Consider the following 16,375-nt stretch of genomic DNA (forward strand, 5'->3'; position numbering starts at 1 on the left):
GGCTGTGCGAACTGCTCCAGGTGTCCTCACTTCCAGAGAGACAATTCCTGCTGCTGAGCTCATACAGGCAGGGGAAGCCAGGCCAGGAGGGGACTAAATAGCAGCAGAATTTGAGGTTTTTCACAATGAGAGTGGCTTTTACCACCACTGGCACAGGGTGCCCAGAGAGGAGGTAGATGCCACAACCCTAGAAATATTCAAGGCCTCGTTGGATGAGGCTTGGAGCACCCTGGACTAGTGGAAGGTGCCCATGGCAGAGGGGTGGGCCAAATGCTCTTGAAGGTCCCTTCCAGCCCAAACCATTCCATGTTTCTATAATCCCATTTTTGGGAAGCAGGATGTTTACCTGGAGGCAGCTTCTCCAGTGCCACGTGCTGGGAATCCCCTTGGTCCTCCCTGGGAGGAGGGGACATTCCCTCTTCCCCACATTCCCATGCTGTGTCCAGTTGGCTTCCGAGGAGTCCCTGTAGGATCTGGAGTTTTGCAATTCCTGCATGAAGGAGCATCTCTGGCACTGCACCCAGCCCTGCCTTGCGGGGATTGTTCCCGTGGCTGTGCCCGGAATGGAGCCTTGCAGAGCTCTTAATCCTGTCTGCATGAGGTCATTGGCTCCTTGATGTTAATTGCAGGGGATCTGATTAATTAGGCAACAGAGCGTAATTTATTTGAGCAGATTAATGTATAGCATTAACCAGGCAGTCACTGTCTCCCACCACAATTCCATGCATCCCTGCAGGTGTGGGAATTGCCATTAAAACCTTCACTCTTGATGTGGATGGCTGGGTAATAATTGGATTATTCCCCAGTTGCTGCAGTGGGCTGTTTATCCACACTGTTTCATGGATGCATTATTTTGTGGGTGTTACATTTTCAGCAGACTTGTTTTCATTTTAATTCAATTCAATTTGGACTACTTGATTCCCTCCTTCTGTTTCTTTCCCTTCTGTTCTTCTTCTCCCAATAAAACATCATTAAAATTATTCCCCACTGAAGGCCAAATTTAACATTCAGATTGAGAAAAGAGGATTTTAAAGCCCTTGTGCTGAAAAGGGAAAAATACACTCGGACAAGAAGTCCTTGGTTTGTTATGGAGCAAGGAAAAATGTTTTTAAAATTTTATCATAGAATTATGAAATCCCAGGGTGGTTTGGCCTGGAAGGGACCTCAAAGCTCATCTCATTCCACCCCTCTTCCATGGGCAGGGACACCTTCCACTAGACCAGGATGTTCCAAGCCCCGTCCCACCTGGCCGTGGACACCTCCTTAAACAGCTCAATTATCTGAACAGCAGAAATATTTAAAAATTATGAAGATTTTTTAAGATTTTATCCCTCAAAACCCAATAGGAGGGGTTGTCTAAGAGCAAGGGCAGAATGAAGTCCATCAGTTCCAGTGTCTGACAGATGTTCTCCTGTAACTTTCTCCCCGATGGATCTATCTCCATGAGTGAATCCAAACCAGTTCTTTGCTGCAGCTGGTCCCACTCCAGGCAATGGGGTTATATAGAATGAAGATAAAAGGCCAAATACCAGAGAATTTAAAAATGCCATAAATTTAGATCCTGCAGCCACATTCCCAAAGGAAAGCTCCAGAGCAGAATCTGGTTGATCACCTCCTGCAGGAAGAGGTGGTTTGGCCACCTGGAGTGTTTGTCTGCTTTGGAGATGGGTTCAAAAAGAGGACTGTTCATTGAATCAGCTGCTCGTCCCAGATGTTGGGATTTCAGTGCTCCTGTCTCTTGAAAAACATCTGGAATTGGTGGGAGTTGAAGGAGTTGGGTGGCAAAGAAGCACCTTCATGGGAGGTGATCCAGAGCATCCTCTGGAAGTGGTCCCTGTATGTGTTATGGTCCATGTCATGTTGGTTGTGGAAGCAATTGAGGTCATTGTTCCTGCCGTGACTAGTAGGACCTTCTGAGTATTCCTAAGTTCTTCTAAGTATTTCAAAAAGTGTTTTCAAACCTGGCAAAAGGAGTTTTTCTCCTAAGGAGGAACCCCAAGGATGATTTCAGGCTGGAGAGAGCCCAGTTCTTAATTTTGCAGGGAGCAGAGGTGCTGCAAGGGAAGCAGCAGGGCCATGAAGCTCTTGGCTGGAGCAGCTCCTGATTTGGGGAATATTTTTAAGAGGGATTCTGGCTTGAGGAGGCTTGTGCTGTTGACCTCATGTTGTTCTGGATGTGCTGGAGAAGCTTAAGGTCATGAGGAGCAAGAGCAATGGTGCATCTGGAGGAAGGAGGAGGAAATATAGCTGATATGGAATTGCTGAGGGTTGAGTTCCCCCAAATCAAGTGTGTGCTGCGTTTTAGAAAATGCATGAATATTTTGGGAATATAACTGCTCAAATAAGGAAGGAATTGCTGCTGGAATGAAGGAGAAGAACCCATGACCTCCATCTGGAGGGGGGCGTAGCCCAGCTGGCTGAAAATTGGCCTGAAAAGGGCTACAAAAGCTAATTAAAATGTGAAAAACTGAGAATTCCTGCTAATAGACAGCAGATCCCTGCCTGGCGCTGCTTCACAGCTAAATTTGATTTCCTTGGGAGGCAAAAGGAACTGATTTAAGTTCCTTACCTTGCTGACATTGATCCCTCTCAGCATTTAACCAGCCTGTTCCCAGCGAGGAACTTCCCGCGGCTCTGCTGTGCCGGACCCGGAGCCTGCAGCAGGAATCTCTTATTCCTGCTACCAGTAAAAAATTCACTGCAGGTGTCTTCATGTGCAGTGTTAAACTCAGCTTTGACCTTGTTCTGCTCACATCTGGGTTGTGTTTGAGCTTTCCCTTCAGTGCCAGCAGGTGTAAGGAATGGGAAGCTTCAGCCGTTGCTCAGCTGGAGCCGTGTCCACCACCGTGGCATTGTCCCCCCATCAAAGTCCTTGTGGCAGCCACCACCTCCCCTCCAGCACAAGGCAGCTCCAGGGAAAGGTGTCTTAGACAAATGCATGGATAAACAGCCTTGTTTAACAAATCATGGTCTTCTAGGCTTGAGGTGGTGCTGGTTTGGTGTCAGATTTGGTGATTCGGTGATTGAGTCAGGGAAAGTTGTGGGGTGTGTGGAATCCAGGGATTTGGACTGTGGCCCTGTTTCCATTTTGTGCTGAAACCAATTTTCTGTGGAGGTTTAGGACAGAAAGTGTTTCTGAGGGTTCCACAGGTTATTCTCTCTGTGCTGAAGGAATGCTGGAACCTCACTTTACCAAAATTGCGTTTCACTCCTCCCATGAGGAGCAAGTCCACCTGCCTGCCCCCCTGCCATGTCCTTACCTACCAGGTTTACCTGCATTTGCTCCAGGTTCCCTGAGCTGATTGAAAGTAAAAGTCAAGTGGTGTGTTCAGTTGGGTCAGTGGTGGAAATGTCAGTATTTGGGAGGTTGCTTACTGAACTAAGCTGAGTTTGAGCTGAGGAAGGTTTGGCTGAGAGGAAAGGAGGAAATTCTTGTTTGGTCTTGGAGTTGCAGGATGTGATCCTGCTGTCATAGGTCTGCTTAAAGCCCAGTTCCACATGGAAAGGAGAGGAAGGGAGAGAGAAGGTTTTGGGAAGAGTTTGGATCTGAAGGGAAGTTCATAAGGTGTTTTAATTGTTCTGATGGCAGTTAATTCCCTATGTCCATTGCTTTGGCTTGGATTGAGAACTGGCAGTTGGATTTAGGGTTCTGTCCTGCAAAACACCGTGGCTTTCCTGGGTAATGAATGTAAAATACCTATAAATCCTGGGAAAACCTGCTCCCTCCTCTTCCATTGATCTCCAGTCAGTGTCTGTTACTGGAGTGCTTGGAAGACCCAGAGTGTCATTCCCTGGCCTTCTCCAAACTGGGATTGCACAGTCCGTGGGAGAGGATTTTGACCCAGTGCTCAGCATGTTGGCAGCATCTCAAATCCTGTTCCCAAAAGTGCTGGTGGCATCTTCAGGGTGTAGATGTGCTGGGATGAGAGTTCTGCCCACTGGCAGGTGCTGTACCCCCAATCCATGGCATTCCATGGTCCATCTCCAAGTCCAAGGTAATTTCTGTTCTAGTGGTCAAATACTCCCTTGACTCCTTGGCTGTCATTTTTGTGAAGCTCCCCACGAATGTTGGCTCTGCTGTTACAGCTCCTGCTTGGGCCAGGGCTCAGTTCCTTCTCTCAGCCAAAGTTCCTGCCTGGATAAGCTCCTTAGCACAGAATCACAAGGTTGGAAGAGACCTTCAAGATTATCGAGTCCAACCCATTCCCTGCATCGCTGGTGGTTTGGGATTACAGAACAGCTTTGGGTGGAAAATGCTTTTGAAGTTCCCTGTTGTGTCTGAAAACCAGTGAGGATCCTTGAATGCAGATCGGAATGAAGGAGAGTTGGGATTTTGTATCAGCTCCAGAGTGAAGGATTGTGCCTCTGGGATCTTGGGCTTTAGGATAAACAGCTGGAAAGAGCAGGAATGTGGCTGGAGTTGGGAGGGAAGGATGACAGAGATGAAGCAACAGGGATGAGAGGAGTTCTGGGCGTTTTGAAGGTGAGGACCAAACTGGAGCTTCACACAGGCAAAGCTGAGGGCATGGGTTTGTTGTGGTGTGGAACCTCCAGAGCCCTGGCAAGGGTTCCCACAGCCAGCTGGGAGTACCAGGTTTGGGGAGGAAGGTGGGTAGTGGAGGTTGTACCAGCTCTGCTCTCTCCATCTCTGGGCCTCCCCTCATGGTATTGATGACATTCCACGAGTTTTGCAGGCAGGGCTGTGGCTTGTCCTGCAGACAAGACATGGTGTCAAAGTTCTGTCACGTTGAAATGGGAATTGTTCCCTCGTATGCTCCTTGCATTTTTATGAGGAGCAAGAAACGATGACAAAAAACAATTCTTAAAATATGTGGGATGGGGTTTCTTTTCAATAAAGCAAAGCTACTCCTCGAGCTTCTTTCCGAGCTGGTGGAATATAAATTATCTACTTGATCTTTTTTTTTTTTTTTTTGTACCACGTGTGACCAGAGGCAAAGCTCTGGAGGACAATGGGCCTGATACTCAAGTAGCTGCTCCTTTGAACCACAGGCTGAACTTGAGAGCACCAGAGAAACAATAATATTGCTTGCAGAGAATGCTGCTGCAGAGCCTGGGCTGGTTCTTAGGCTCCTCACACTGCTGATCTCCCAAACTGCAAAGGAAGAGGGAATTTGACTTTAGCAATCCTGTTAAACACTCGTGCAAGAGGGTGAGTTCATGCTTTTTTTCTGAGGTGCTTTAAGACATTGAGCTGTGGCTTCTGGATGACATCTTTAGCTGGACTTGCTTTGTCTGGAGGAATTTGGAGCCATTAGAGGCAGAAAATCTTTGGGTTTTTTCCACTTTTCACCCAAAAGGCCTTGTACACCTGAAAGTTTGGGTGTTTTTTCCTTCTGCAGGAAGAATACACTCGTTCTTCCTACCAACTTAGCCTAAGGAAAAATCCACCCTTTGTGCATAATTGCATGGGGTGGGTTATATTTTTCCACTTTTCTTCCTTTGAGGCTGTTTGACCATTGGAAATAGATTCCCTTGGTGTCCAGTGGCTCTTCAAGAGACTTTTGACAAGGGCCTGAAATGACAAGACAAATAATATTTTATTTTATGACAAATGATAATACCTTTCTGTATCCTTTACTTACACTTGGAGTGTAGAATGTCCATCCCACAAATGAGTTTGAGGCCCTGTTATTTTGGCAGTTCCTGCTGTGCTCCCTTGACATCCATCCTCCAGCAGCTTTGTCCAATGTTCCCAGGCAGGTTCTGCAGGGAAAACCAGCTCTGTGTGCCTTTGTTTTGCTTCATTTTGCCCAGAGAAACCGAGGCAGATCCGATTCCCTCCGGCGAGCAGTGCCTGTGCTATTGTTTCCCAGGTTATTTTGAGGAATGCCTTCCCCTGGGATTTTTCCTGTGTTGGCTTTTTGACCTTTTTGCATCCTATAGTGATTCTCTTGATTAAATCCACGGTGTTTCTAAAATTATGGGTGATTTGAGGACTTTAGGAGGAGGAGGGAAATGGGGATTGTTTAGACTGTGCAAGGAAAATACCTGCTCCCAAAAAAGAAGCTGTGTGTGCTTGACTCCTGAAAAATTCTCTGGCTGTGAAAGTGAGCTGAGAGAATCGGTTCTCTGTGACTTTGAGGACGAGGAGTTTCAGTGAAATCATGGACTAGGTAAGAATTCCTTTTAGAATTCCCCAGAAGGTGGCACAGCCGAGGCACCCCATGAGCCCAGGGTTGATACAGAGAAAGGAAGGAGCCTTAAAGATGATTTTGTTCCAGCCCTGCCGTGTCAGGGACACCTTCCCCTATCCCAGGTTGTTCAAAGCCCCACCCAACCTGGCCTTGGACACTTCCAGGGATCCAGGGGCACTACAGCTTCTCTGGGCAACCTGTGCCAGGGCCTGACAGGGAGGAATTTCTTCCCAATAGATCACTGCTGTCTCGGGGGTGGTGAATGGAAAAAGCGACTCCCAGCCGGACACAGACAGCCCTTCATGGCCGAGCATCCCCGAGCTCGGGCAGCTGCAGCCCTGGAACAACGGGGCCCTTGAGTCCCCTGAGAGGCACTTGGCCTTTGGGAGCTTGGATGGCTGCAAGAGGCTTGGTCACCCTTTCCCTGCCCCTGGCCTTCCCAGGGATCTGAGCATTCCCTCCATCCTGAGCAGGACCCCCGAGCCCTCCGTGCCAGTCACTGGAGGGTCAGTGCTGTTGTTTGCGTAATTCACAGCTCTGTGGAAGGTCCACCCTGGGGATGGCCCCTCTCTCTGCTCACATGGGTTGTGGCCATTCCCAGGTGGGGTGTGTCACCGCTCCTGGAAAACACGGTTTCATGGTGGGTATCCCAAAGCAGCAGCTGCTGTGTTGACAACTGGAGTCACAAGCTGCTTTTATGGGTTTGTTTTCTAAGTAAAAAATGTGATGCAGTCATTCACCCTCACTGTCATTTTTCTTTCTGACTAAAAATACAGAGGTTAATGGACAGATTACTTTTAGCCAAAATTTAGTGTTTTTCTGAGTGGTCAGTGACAAGTGACATCAGGTTAAAACCTGGAGCAGTGGAGTTGGGGTGGTTCAGCCTGGAGGAACAGCCTCTATTCGTATTACAGCCTCTCTTACCCTGTTCTGTAAAATCCAGTAATGATCCAGGCAATAACAGCATTCCAAAGCCACACTGAGGATTTCATTGACACTTTAACCCAAATTATAATGCAATTTGTTCCTTCAATTAGTTCTGCAGTGTCTCAACGTGAGTTCAATCAGGGGTTTAAAGATAAATTCACTTTTTCTCATCCTTGGCTGTGCCATGGTGTGTCAGGAAAGGTGCTGGTGGCACCTGCAGGAGAATCCTCCAGTGTTCCACACCTGGGGCAGTGCAGTGGGATGTGGGAGCTTTGGGAACGTGGTGCTTTGGGAATTATTCTCGCCCTTTATTCCTTGTTGTAAATTAAAACCTTCAGTTGTCCATCCAACCCTGTAACTGGCATTCCTTGGGCAGGTAAGCTTTACTCATCATTGCCTTTTAGGGATGTTTAAAAGCCCATTAGTGGGGCTTTGGGAAGCTGATCCCAGATCTTCCCACAGCGTTTCTGGGTCCTTTCAGCCATGACATCATTGCAATGACAAACACCCAGGAATTTTGCAGACCTGCCTGCACAGGGACAGAGGGAAATAGCAACAGATTGGGAATTTGAGAAATGCTTTGGGGGTTCTTCTTTGGAAACTAAAGGGTTTCCAAACATTTCAATTTGTGAGACTGCAGCTGAGCTTGTTGGAGTAAAGCAGAATGCAGATGTAAAATCTGTGTGAAGGACTGGGATGCTGAGGCTGGGAGAGGAGCTGTGCTTGGGAAATACCTTGGGAATGGGAGGGAGAGGGGAGGTGAGAGCCCTGGGGCTTGTGAAAAGCCAGGGCCTTTTGCGATTATTGCTCTTGATAGGGACTTTTATGGGCTGGAGCTTAACGAGCCTGGCAATTCAGGGGAGGTGTTTGTTCTTCTCTGCTCTTTCAAAGATGCTTTTGATGCCCCAGGTTTTGTTCTCAGAACAATGATGGGTTCGATAACCTTTGGGGCTTCTTTTTGAAGCCTCCTGGATCTTGTCTCGGGCTGTGTTTTTGTTTTGCTGTGTGTTTACAGCTGAAATAAGCATATCGGGTTTCTTGAGCAAGAAAACTCCATCCTGGTCGGAGCAGCCCTGGCTGTTGGATGCAGTAACACACAGAAGGTGTTTGGTCCCTAACTGATCTTTGACTTCCCTTTTTTATGAAGTGGAAATAACAGGAAAATGCCACTGGTGATGAGCTGCTGCACCCAGGGGTAGCTGGGATCCTGTTTTCTAACCCCAAATTCCAATTTCTGGGTCGGGATGTTGATCTGTTAAAGACTTTTTAAGGCAGCAGTAATTTTTTCCTGAATAAGAGGTCACTACATAAAATTTTTGCCTCCTGGCCAATCTCGTGTTACAAATGTTGCTGTAGGTTTAAAGTGTTAATTTATGTGGTATATTGGGTTGGATTTAAAGGTCCCTGAAGACCTTTGAATCTCAGTAGCTAATGAGGCTTGCAGAGAAGAGGTTGAGAGAGGCAAAACTTACTGGCAGTGAGTAATGCTGGAGAAGGAGATTCAAGATTGAGCAAGTTCTGCAGAGAAAAATCAGGAATTATCGCATGGGCCTTTGAGTTGTTTGCTTATTTCCAGCCACAGGTCTCCCTGCAGCCCTGGCCTGCAGTCCCCCATCTCTGGGGGAAGGATTCTCCATACTGAAACCTCTCAGGTGGAGTTTTCCCAAGACTTAGACTGCTTCCAAGGGCACTTGGATGAGCTGAGATCCGTGAGCAGCCATCTCGTGTCCTCCTCGTCTCTCCTGCTCATCCCTGCTGGAAAGGATTTGGCATTTAGGCTCCAATCTCTCAGCTTGGCTGAGCCAGTTGTGCAGAGATGCTTAAACTTGTCCCTCTCCTTACAGCTGGCCTTGCTGAACTTCTTTCACCCCGAGGAGAAGCTGCACGTTGGAGAAGAAGGGAGACGCGTCCGTCGGAATAAAAGGAGTAAAGGCAGCGAAGGGCCCGACGGTGAGTCCTGCTCAGTTTCTCACTGGTTTTGTTCCCCTCCCAGATAAGAAATTCCAGGAGTTCTGATTTTTGCAGCTGTAGGACTTGTGTGAATTAATACTGCTTAGGAATTCCATCCTTGACTCCTAGAACTGTGCTTGTTTAAGGCTTTAACTGGTAATTGTTTCCCATTATTTGTTGTCCTGCACACCCAGCTTTGCTTAAATCATCATGGAGCTTTTCACAATCCAACAAACAGCTGGGAACATCTGCATCCCAAACTGGTGACTGCTTTAAGGGGTTTTTGAGTTGCTGTGGAGTCTCAGGTGGGGTCAAAGCCTGTGTGAAGGGAAGGCAAAGTTGTACAAAGCTCGGATTAGAAGAGCAGAAAGGTTCCTGATTTCTTTGTGAGGAATTTGATTTCCAGTCCTGACTTTCCATGATTGTCATGACACAAAAACAGAAGCATGAACTGTTGGAAGAGCTCTTGTACTTCCATATTGCAGGAAAGAACAGATCACCTTTTAAAGGAGAGGAAAGGACTGGATTCTGGAAAAGTTCTGTGCCCAAGTCCTTAGTCAGTTGTCACCATTAGTTTTCCAGTCCAGCTCTGTGAGTTTCCCATCTCCCCTGAAACCTTTGCAGTTTCACAGTGGAGAAGCATTTCCCTGTGGCCCTGCTCCAAGAAAGGGCTCGGTGAAACTCCCTGGATTCCTCTTGCCCAGAATGCTGACAAGTCTGATGCATTTGTTGCAGACTCTCTGAGTGATTCCAGCCCCCTGTGGGCTCTCAGTTTTGGAGCTGGTGTCGCTCTGGTGCTCAGATGGCTCAGGCAGCATCCCAGTCCTTTTCCCAGTCTCCTTGAAATCTATCCCACTGTCTTCACCAGTTGCTTGTGTAGTAGCAAGTTCCCACTGGAGGCGAGCACAGTTGATGGAGCGCTGCTGGCAGATGTTGGGAGGGATTAACTTCATCCCTCAGGCTGCCTCTGCCTTGCCAGATGTGCAGAGAGCTGCTGAGGAGAGATAGGGAGGCTGAAGGTTGGTGTCTAGCAAGGGTTTTGCCCATCACCCTTGTGCCCAGTGTTGTCCTTTCATGACTGGCATTCCTGTCCCTGATTTCTCTGATGTTCCCTGGATGCTCAGAGTTGAGTCACTCCAGAAATGCAGAGCACTTCCGCCCTTATGAAGTCCTGGGAGGGGAGTGGAACTGGGGAAGGGTCTGGAGTAGCTGAGAGAGCTGGGAAAAGGGCTCAGCCTGGAGAAAAGGAGGCTCAGGGGGGACCTTCTGGCTCTGCTGACAGGAGGGAGCAGCCAGGGGATGTTGGGCTCTGCTCCCAGGGAACAGGGACAGGACAAGAGGGAATGGCTTCAGGCTGTGGACAGGGAGGCTCAGGTTGGACATCAGGAGGAATTTCTTCCAGGAAAGGGTGGTGAGGCATTGGAAGGGACTGCCCAGGGAGGTTTGGAGTGCCCATCCCTGGAGGTGTCCAAAGAACACTGAGACGTGGCACTCTGTGCTCTGGGCTGGGATTGGTCACAGGTTGGACTCAGCGGTCTCAGAGGTCTTTTCCAGCCCCACTGATCCTGTGATTCTTACCTGTGTTTTTTTGAAAATTAGGGATTTTGACCACACAGGTAGTGGAGATGGGGAAAACTGCCAGAGTGACAGGTCGTGTCCCTCTGGCTTTGGCAAGTGGTTGCCCTACGTTTGGCCGTGGTGGTTTTAGAGCTGCGCTTAACAAGTGGGAGCTGTCAGGGCAGGGCTTGACCTTGTAACAACCATAAAATTGAGAAACAAACAGAGCCACGGCCTTGGGGAACTCAGGCTGTTTGTTTTAGACCTTTGTGAAGGAATCTTGCTGTCAGAGCAGGGCAATGAATCATTAAACTAATAAATAAAATCATGTCATGGTCCTGATAACACCATTTTCTTTGTGAGTTTCGCAAAGGGAAAGTTGATCAAATCTTTGATCTCCAAAGAGCCTCCCGAAGATAAAAGTGGCTGAACTATAAATTCCCAGAAGGAAGGAGATGTGCTTTCCACTTGATGCCTCGCTAATATTTGTCTGGAATTAATTTTATGAACTTTCAAGTGCTTTTACACATGCAGGGAAAGACCAAAGTGATCTGAGCATGGAGGCTGGGGCTGGAGGGAGGCTGCTTCAACCCTTCCCAGCTCTTCCAGTCCTGCTCATCCTGGTACCAGCAACAGGCTGGCTTTGATGATTTCTAAACATCAGGGAGAACGTGGTTCCTTTCCCAAAAGCTTTTTCTTTTTGCAGGATTTGCTTTCAAGCCTTTTGAGTGAAAGAGGTGATTTTGGGACAGGGCAGAGCTGGTTCTGTGCAGCCAGGGGAGGGTGATGGTCCTGGCTGTGCCCAGAGCACGGAGCCACAGGGATGGGACATGGGAGCAGCAAAGCTGCTTTGGTGCCTCTTTGTTCAAAAATCCAAGGAAAATTGTGTGCAAAGCCATCAGTTGGGTCCTGTCACTCTCCAGCAGGACTCTGGAATTTCAGGGGCTCCTTCTTGGAGGACTCTGGTTCCAGCCTTCTGACCCCTGACATGTTTTATGGTTGGGTTTGCTTAATTTTGGGTTGTGGCCCTGCACCCACATTGCCCTGGGGCCACTTAAAGCAGCCGAGGTCGTGTCCTGGCCAAGGTCCCTCTGCTTGTCCCTGAATCCCTTCAGCCCTGGGGCATCCCATGGGATAACTGGGGGCTGGTGCCTGTCCCAGTCCTGGGATCATTGTCTTGAAGCCACTTTCCACTCCATGCCACCAGACTCAACTTTTTGCACAGCTTTAAAAACTGTCACCAATTTTTCCAGCTTCTCAAGGCCCAGGATTTTCCCTGCCTCTTTTTCTGCCTCTTTTCTCCTCAGTGTTCCCATCTCCACCTGTTGCTTCTTTTCCTTTAATTCTCCAAAACCTGCCCCTCTCCAATGCCTCTTCCCTGTTTTCTCCTTTCCCCCTCCTTCCCTTTTGCCCTGGTGTATTTATGCTGCTGTGGAACTGCTGCTGCTCCCAGATGAACAAATCATTCTGGAGCTGCTAATTAGCAACAGTTGTGCTAAAAGGAACCATCAAGGATGTTAAATTAGTCCACTTTTAAATAAACTGGGTATGAAATGTTAGATCTCTATTCCCAGAGTGCCAGTAAAAATGCTGCTGGCTCTTTGCTAACAAAGCCAAAATCTGGGAGTAGCATGGTTGTAACTCCAGAGACAATTCCGTGCTCTGGAGGTTATAAATAATGACAGAGCATTTACAAAGCAGATGTCAATAGGACTCTTTAAAAAACATTGTTTTAAACAAATAAAATAGTTTCTTTTTCTCCTACTTTCATCTCTGTTCCCAGTTAGATCCCTGCCGGGCTGCTTTCCTGGTTTCTGGGTTTTTTTGCATTTTGGGTTTAGGGTTGCTGGTTTGTTGTTTTGTTTTTTTTTTTTCCTTCCTAGATTTTTTTCATATTGAGCTTGGTGAGAAACATCAGGGATTGTTCTCCAGGCTTTGATTGGGAGCATGGCAGCTGGGAAGAGGCTGAGCAGATGGCTGGCCTTAAGCTAACAACAATTTGGTTCCTACTACTTTGGCAGTTCTTCCTGCCGAGGAAAGTCCTGGAGGAGAACTCCAGCACTGCAAATGGCTTTGGGTTGAAAGGAAAATGAAATTCTGGGGGATTTAAAGCTCTTCCCCATCCCTGCTCCTACCTGGAACTTTGGAAGTGATGCTCCAGCTACATGGCTCCAGTTTCACCCTCTTAGGATTTGCTTGGTGGTTTTAGGGTGATTTCAGTGTGGTTTTAAGATGGTTTTAGAGTTTGTTTTGAATAGGTTTAGAATGGTCTTACAGTGGTTTTAGGATCAGTTTTGGATGGTTTCTGGATGGTTTAGTAGCTGATGCCAGAGCCTGGCTTTTAGAGTGATTTTAGGGTGGGTTTAGGGTAGAATTTGGATGGTTTAGCAAGTAGCTGATGCCAGCCTGGCTTTTAGGATGGATTTAGGATGGTTTCTAGGTGGTTTAGTAGGTAGCTGATGCCAACTTGGCTTTTAGGGTGGGTTTAGGATGGATTTTGGATGTTTTTGGGATGGTTTAGCAGGAGCTGATGCCAGTCTGTCTGGGGGTGCCTGGCTCCCCCCAGGCAGCCCCCAATCAATCCCACAGGTGCCCTGTCCCAGCCATGCCCCTTTCCCGACCCAGCAGCACTGACGATGCAATCAGACATTTTTTCTGCATTTTTTTTTAATATCCAGCTCACAATAGCAACTTTTCCTGCTGGCTTCCTCTCCTGTGGAAAGGGCAGGTTCGTCCCTCTGCCTCCAGAACAATGGGTGCCTTTGTGTTGGCCCCGTGCAATTCCCAAAGCCCCAACATTCCCAGAAACACAGATGGATGCAGGGCGATAGAGCCTTATTGTGCTCCGAAACCATGGTGATGAGCACGCAGTAAATACTGGACATTTCCTGGATCCTGGAGCACAGGAGACTGTCCCAGAAGGAAAGGCTCACCACAAAGTGCTTGTTCTTACTGATTTACCCCAGAATTTCTCTGTGGTTTACCCCTAAATGGGAGAAATTAGGAATAATGTGATGTTTTAATCTTTAGGGATAAACTCATCCCTTTCCTGGGATGTTGCTGTCAGTGTTTGTTATTACTGTGATAAAATTAAGGCTGCAGCTTATTTACATATCCCTAATTCTGTGTTATTCCCAGGCTTATGATAACAGGGATCTGTTTAAGGTCTTGTCCCTAAAAACCCAGAGTGGTGTCTAGATGCTGGTTCCAGCTCTGTTCCAGCCCTGGCACAGATTGTGCAGAGAAGCTGTGGATGCTTGTGGAAGTGTCCAAGGCCAGGGTGGACAGAGCTTGGAACAGCTTGAGATAGTTGAAGTTGTCCCTGCCCATGGCAGGGGGTGGAATGGGAAGAGCTTTAAGGTCCCTTCCAACCAAAACCAGTTTGTGATTGTGCTGAAGTCCAGAATTCCTCCCTGAGCTCTGCTGTGTTGCTGTCCCAGTTGGATGTTAAATAGGAAAAGCTGGGAGAGGCCCAAGTTGTGTGGTGTCCAGATCACAGTGGAATAATGGCTGGTGTGTCCTGACCCATCCACAACCTCCCTTTGCCCCCTGGCTTCTTCAGCAGCCCTTCCAGTTGGGATCTGGATTGTTCCAGCAGGAACTCTGCTTCATTATTTGGAAGTTTACAAAGCTGTGATGAGATGCTGCTGATCTGGTCCATCCCTGGAGCTTCTCTGGGGGTGTTTGTCCTTCCCTGGTTGGGATGAGGCCGTGGGGTGGCCGCTGGGAGATCTGGAGTTGCTGAGGATGAGAAGGAATTCTCTGGTCATTGTCACCTCAGTGGCACTTTCAGACACTTGCCCTGACTGCACTTGTGGGTGGATTCTGAGCTCCCAGGGTCTGCGCTCAAACTTGACCAGAGCTCATCTCCTTTTCCAGCTGCACTTTGAGCAGCCAGCGACGTTATTGGAAGTGACTGGTGATTCCGTCTGAATTCCACTCCTGAGAGCCGGGGCTTTTCGGAACGCCCCGGGTCACACACTGAGCTTCAGGAGTCTCACAGAGTTCCTTGTGTTACAAAACAGGGCCAGCACTAATGAGAGGAGAACAGATGTTCCAGAGGGGCAGGAATGTGGCTGCAGCTGAGATGTGAGTGCAGCTGAGCTGCACCGAGCGCTGGAAATGCCGGACTCCTCTGGAAGCTGCTGCTCCCTTCTCACAGCATAAGAGGCTCCATTGTCTCCCTGCTGGCGGATTTGCAGCTCAGCTTTGATTTCAGTGGATAAGCCCTCAGCCAGGGAGGTTCTGCAGGCTCAGCACATGCTCCAGGCCCGTCTGGTCGCTCCAAGTGGAGGAATTGTTGTGAAACTGGATCAGATCCACCTGAGCTCCCTGTCAATTCCTGCCCTTGCCACCGCAAGGATCCTCCTCACGCAGATTTTGGGATGAATAAGCTTGTTTTTCTGTCTGGGGATCTCATAATCCATACAAATGTCTCCAAAGGGTGTCAGAGGATAGTGCTTGGCTCCAGGACAAGGGGCAATGCCCATAAACTATAACACAAGGAGTCCCACCTCAACATGAGGAAGAACTTCTTTCCACAGAGGGAGCAGAGCCCTGGAACAGCTTCCCAGGGAGGGTGTGGAGTCTCCCTCTCTGGAGAAATCCCAAACCCACATGGATGTATTTCTGTGTCACCTGCTCCAAAGGGTGACCCTGCCTAGGACTGGAAGATCTCCAGAGGTTCCTTCCAACTATTCTGGGATTCTGTGAACAGCCAAACCTGGAGCAGCTGCTCCGGTGGTGGCAGTTGTGATTGTCCTCACTGTGCCCTCTCCGGGCACTCGCTGGAACCCTCTCGGCTGTCACAGAGCAGCTGCACCAGCCCAGAGCTGCAGAGCTCCAGTGAGGAATTCCTTGGGGAAGAAGCTGTCAATGAGGCTGGGGTTGAATGTTTTCATGAGGGCTTTGTTGGCCGTGATGTATGGAGACATTGTTGGAGTCATATCTGATCCCACTAATTCCAGCAGGATTTGGGGAAGTGCCTTAATTGCTTTCAATGGATAAATGCAAGGGTTGGCTGAGCCAGGCAGCATTCCCTGTGTCCCAGCTGCTGCAGGGACTTCACTTGAGCTTCCCAAGAGTGGCAGAGTCTCTCCAGGGATTCCTTTTCTCCCATTTTTTCCCTTCTTTTTCTCCCTTCTCAAGTTCATCCAATCCTCACAAGAGCGATGGGGTCTCTCTTTGGTTTCCTTCTTTTTCCCCCTCCTTCCCCTTTTTCCCCCTCCTTTTCCCCTGTTTTTAGATTCATCCAGCTGTAAGTACGTGTGGATGCATACGGGCAGATCCTTGGATATAGACCCCGCGTTTTTCCGTGTAATTAATCCATCAGTTCTTAGGCAGCTGCTCAATGCCATGGAGGTTTTCCATCCAATTAGGCAGGATTATGGATGGGAGGAGGAAAAACACATCAAGTTCTGCAGGGATGAGACTGTCAGAGAGGTTTCCTCCCACCTGCCCTCGATTCCTTATGGATAACCACGGGTAGAGCTCATTTCAAACATCCAGCAAACAATTCGGGAGAGCCTCTCGTACTCCCACTTCAAACCTTGCTGCTGCCCCACTTGGGAATCATTTCTGCTGGAATTCATGACATATGTTCGTTGTTTATCTTAGTGGGATGTGACTGAAAATGTCAGAGTGTTTTGTGTTAGGCAACAACCGAATAAAACAAACAAAATAAAAACACAGCTGTAATGCTATGCTTCAAATTGTTGGATTTAAATATGTGGGATTGATAAAGGAAGCAAGAGGGTGCAGTGGTGGATAGAAAATCAGCCTGGTGA

The 16,375-nt window shown here is 48.2% G+C and overlaps 1 protein-coding gene across 2 annotated transcripts in view; it reads left to right on the forward strand.

Moving 5' to 3' along the window:
- The window catches only part of EDA (ectodysplasin A), a 60,205-nt gene that overhangs the window by 26,761 nt on the left and 17,069 nt on the right, over nt 1-16,375 (forward strand). For both annotated transcript variants that reach the window (XM_084212989.1, XM_084212990.1), the window contains exon 2: nt 8,927-9,032. In XM_084212989.1, coding sequence (XP_084069115.1) covers nt 8,927-9,032 — 106 coding nt within the window. The remainder of the gene's footprint in view (nt 1-8,926; nt 9,033-16,375) is intronic.

Source organism: Fringilla coelebs (genome assembly GCF_963513975.1).
Source record: "Fringilla coelebs genome assembly, chromosome: 11".
Classification (NCBI taxonomy): Eukaryota; Metazoa; Chordata; class Aves; order Passeriformes; family Fringillidae; genus Fringilla; species Fringilla coelebs.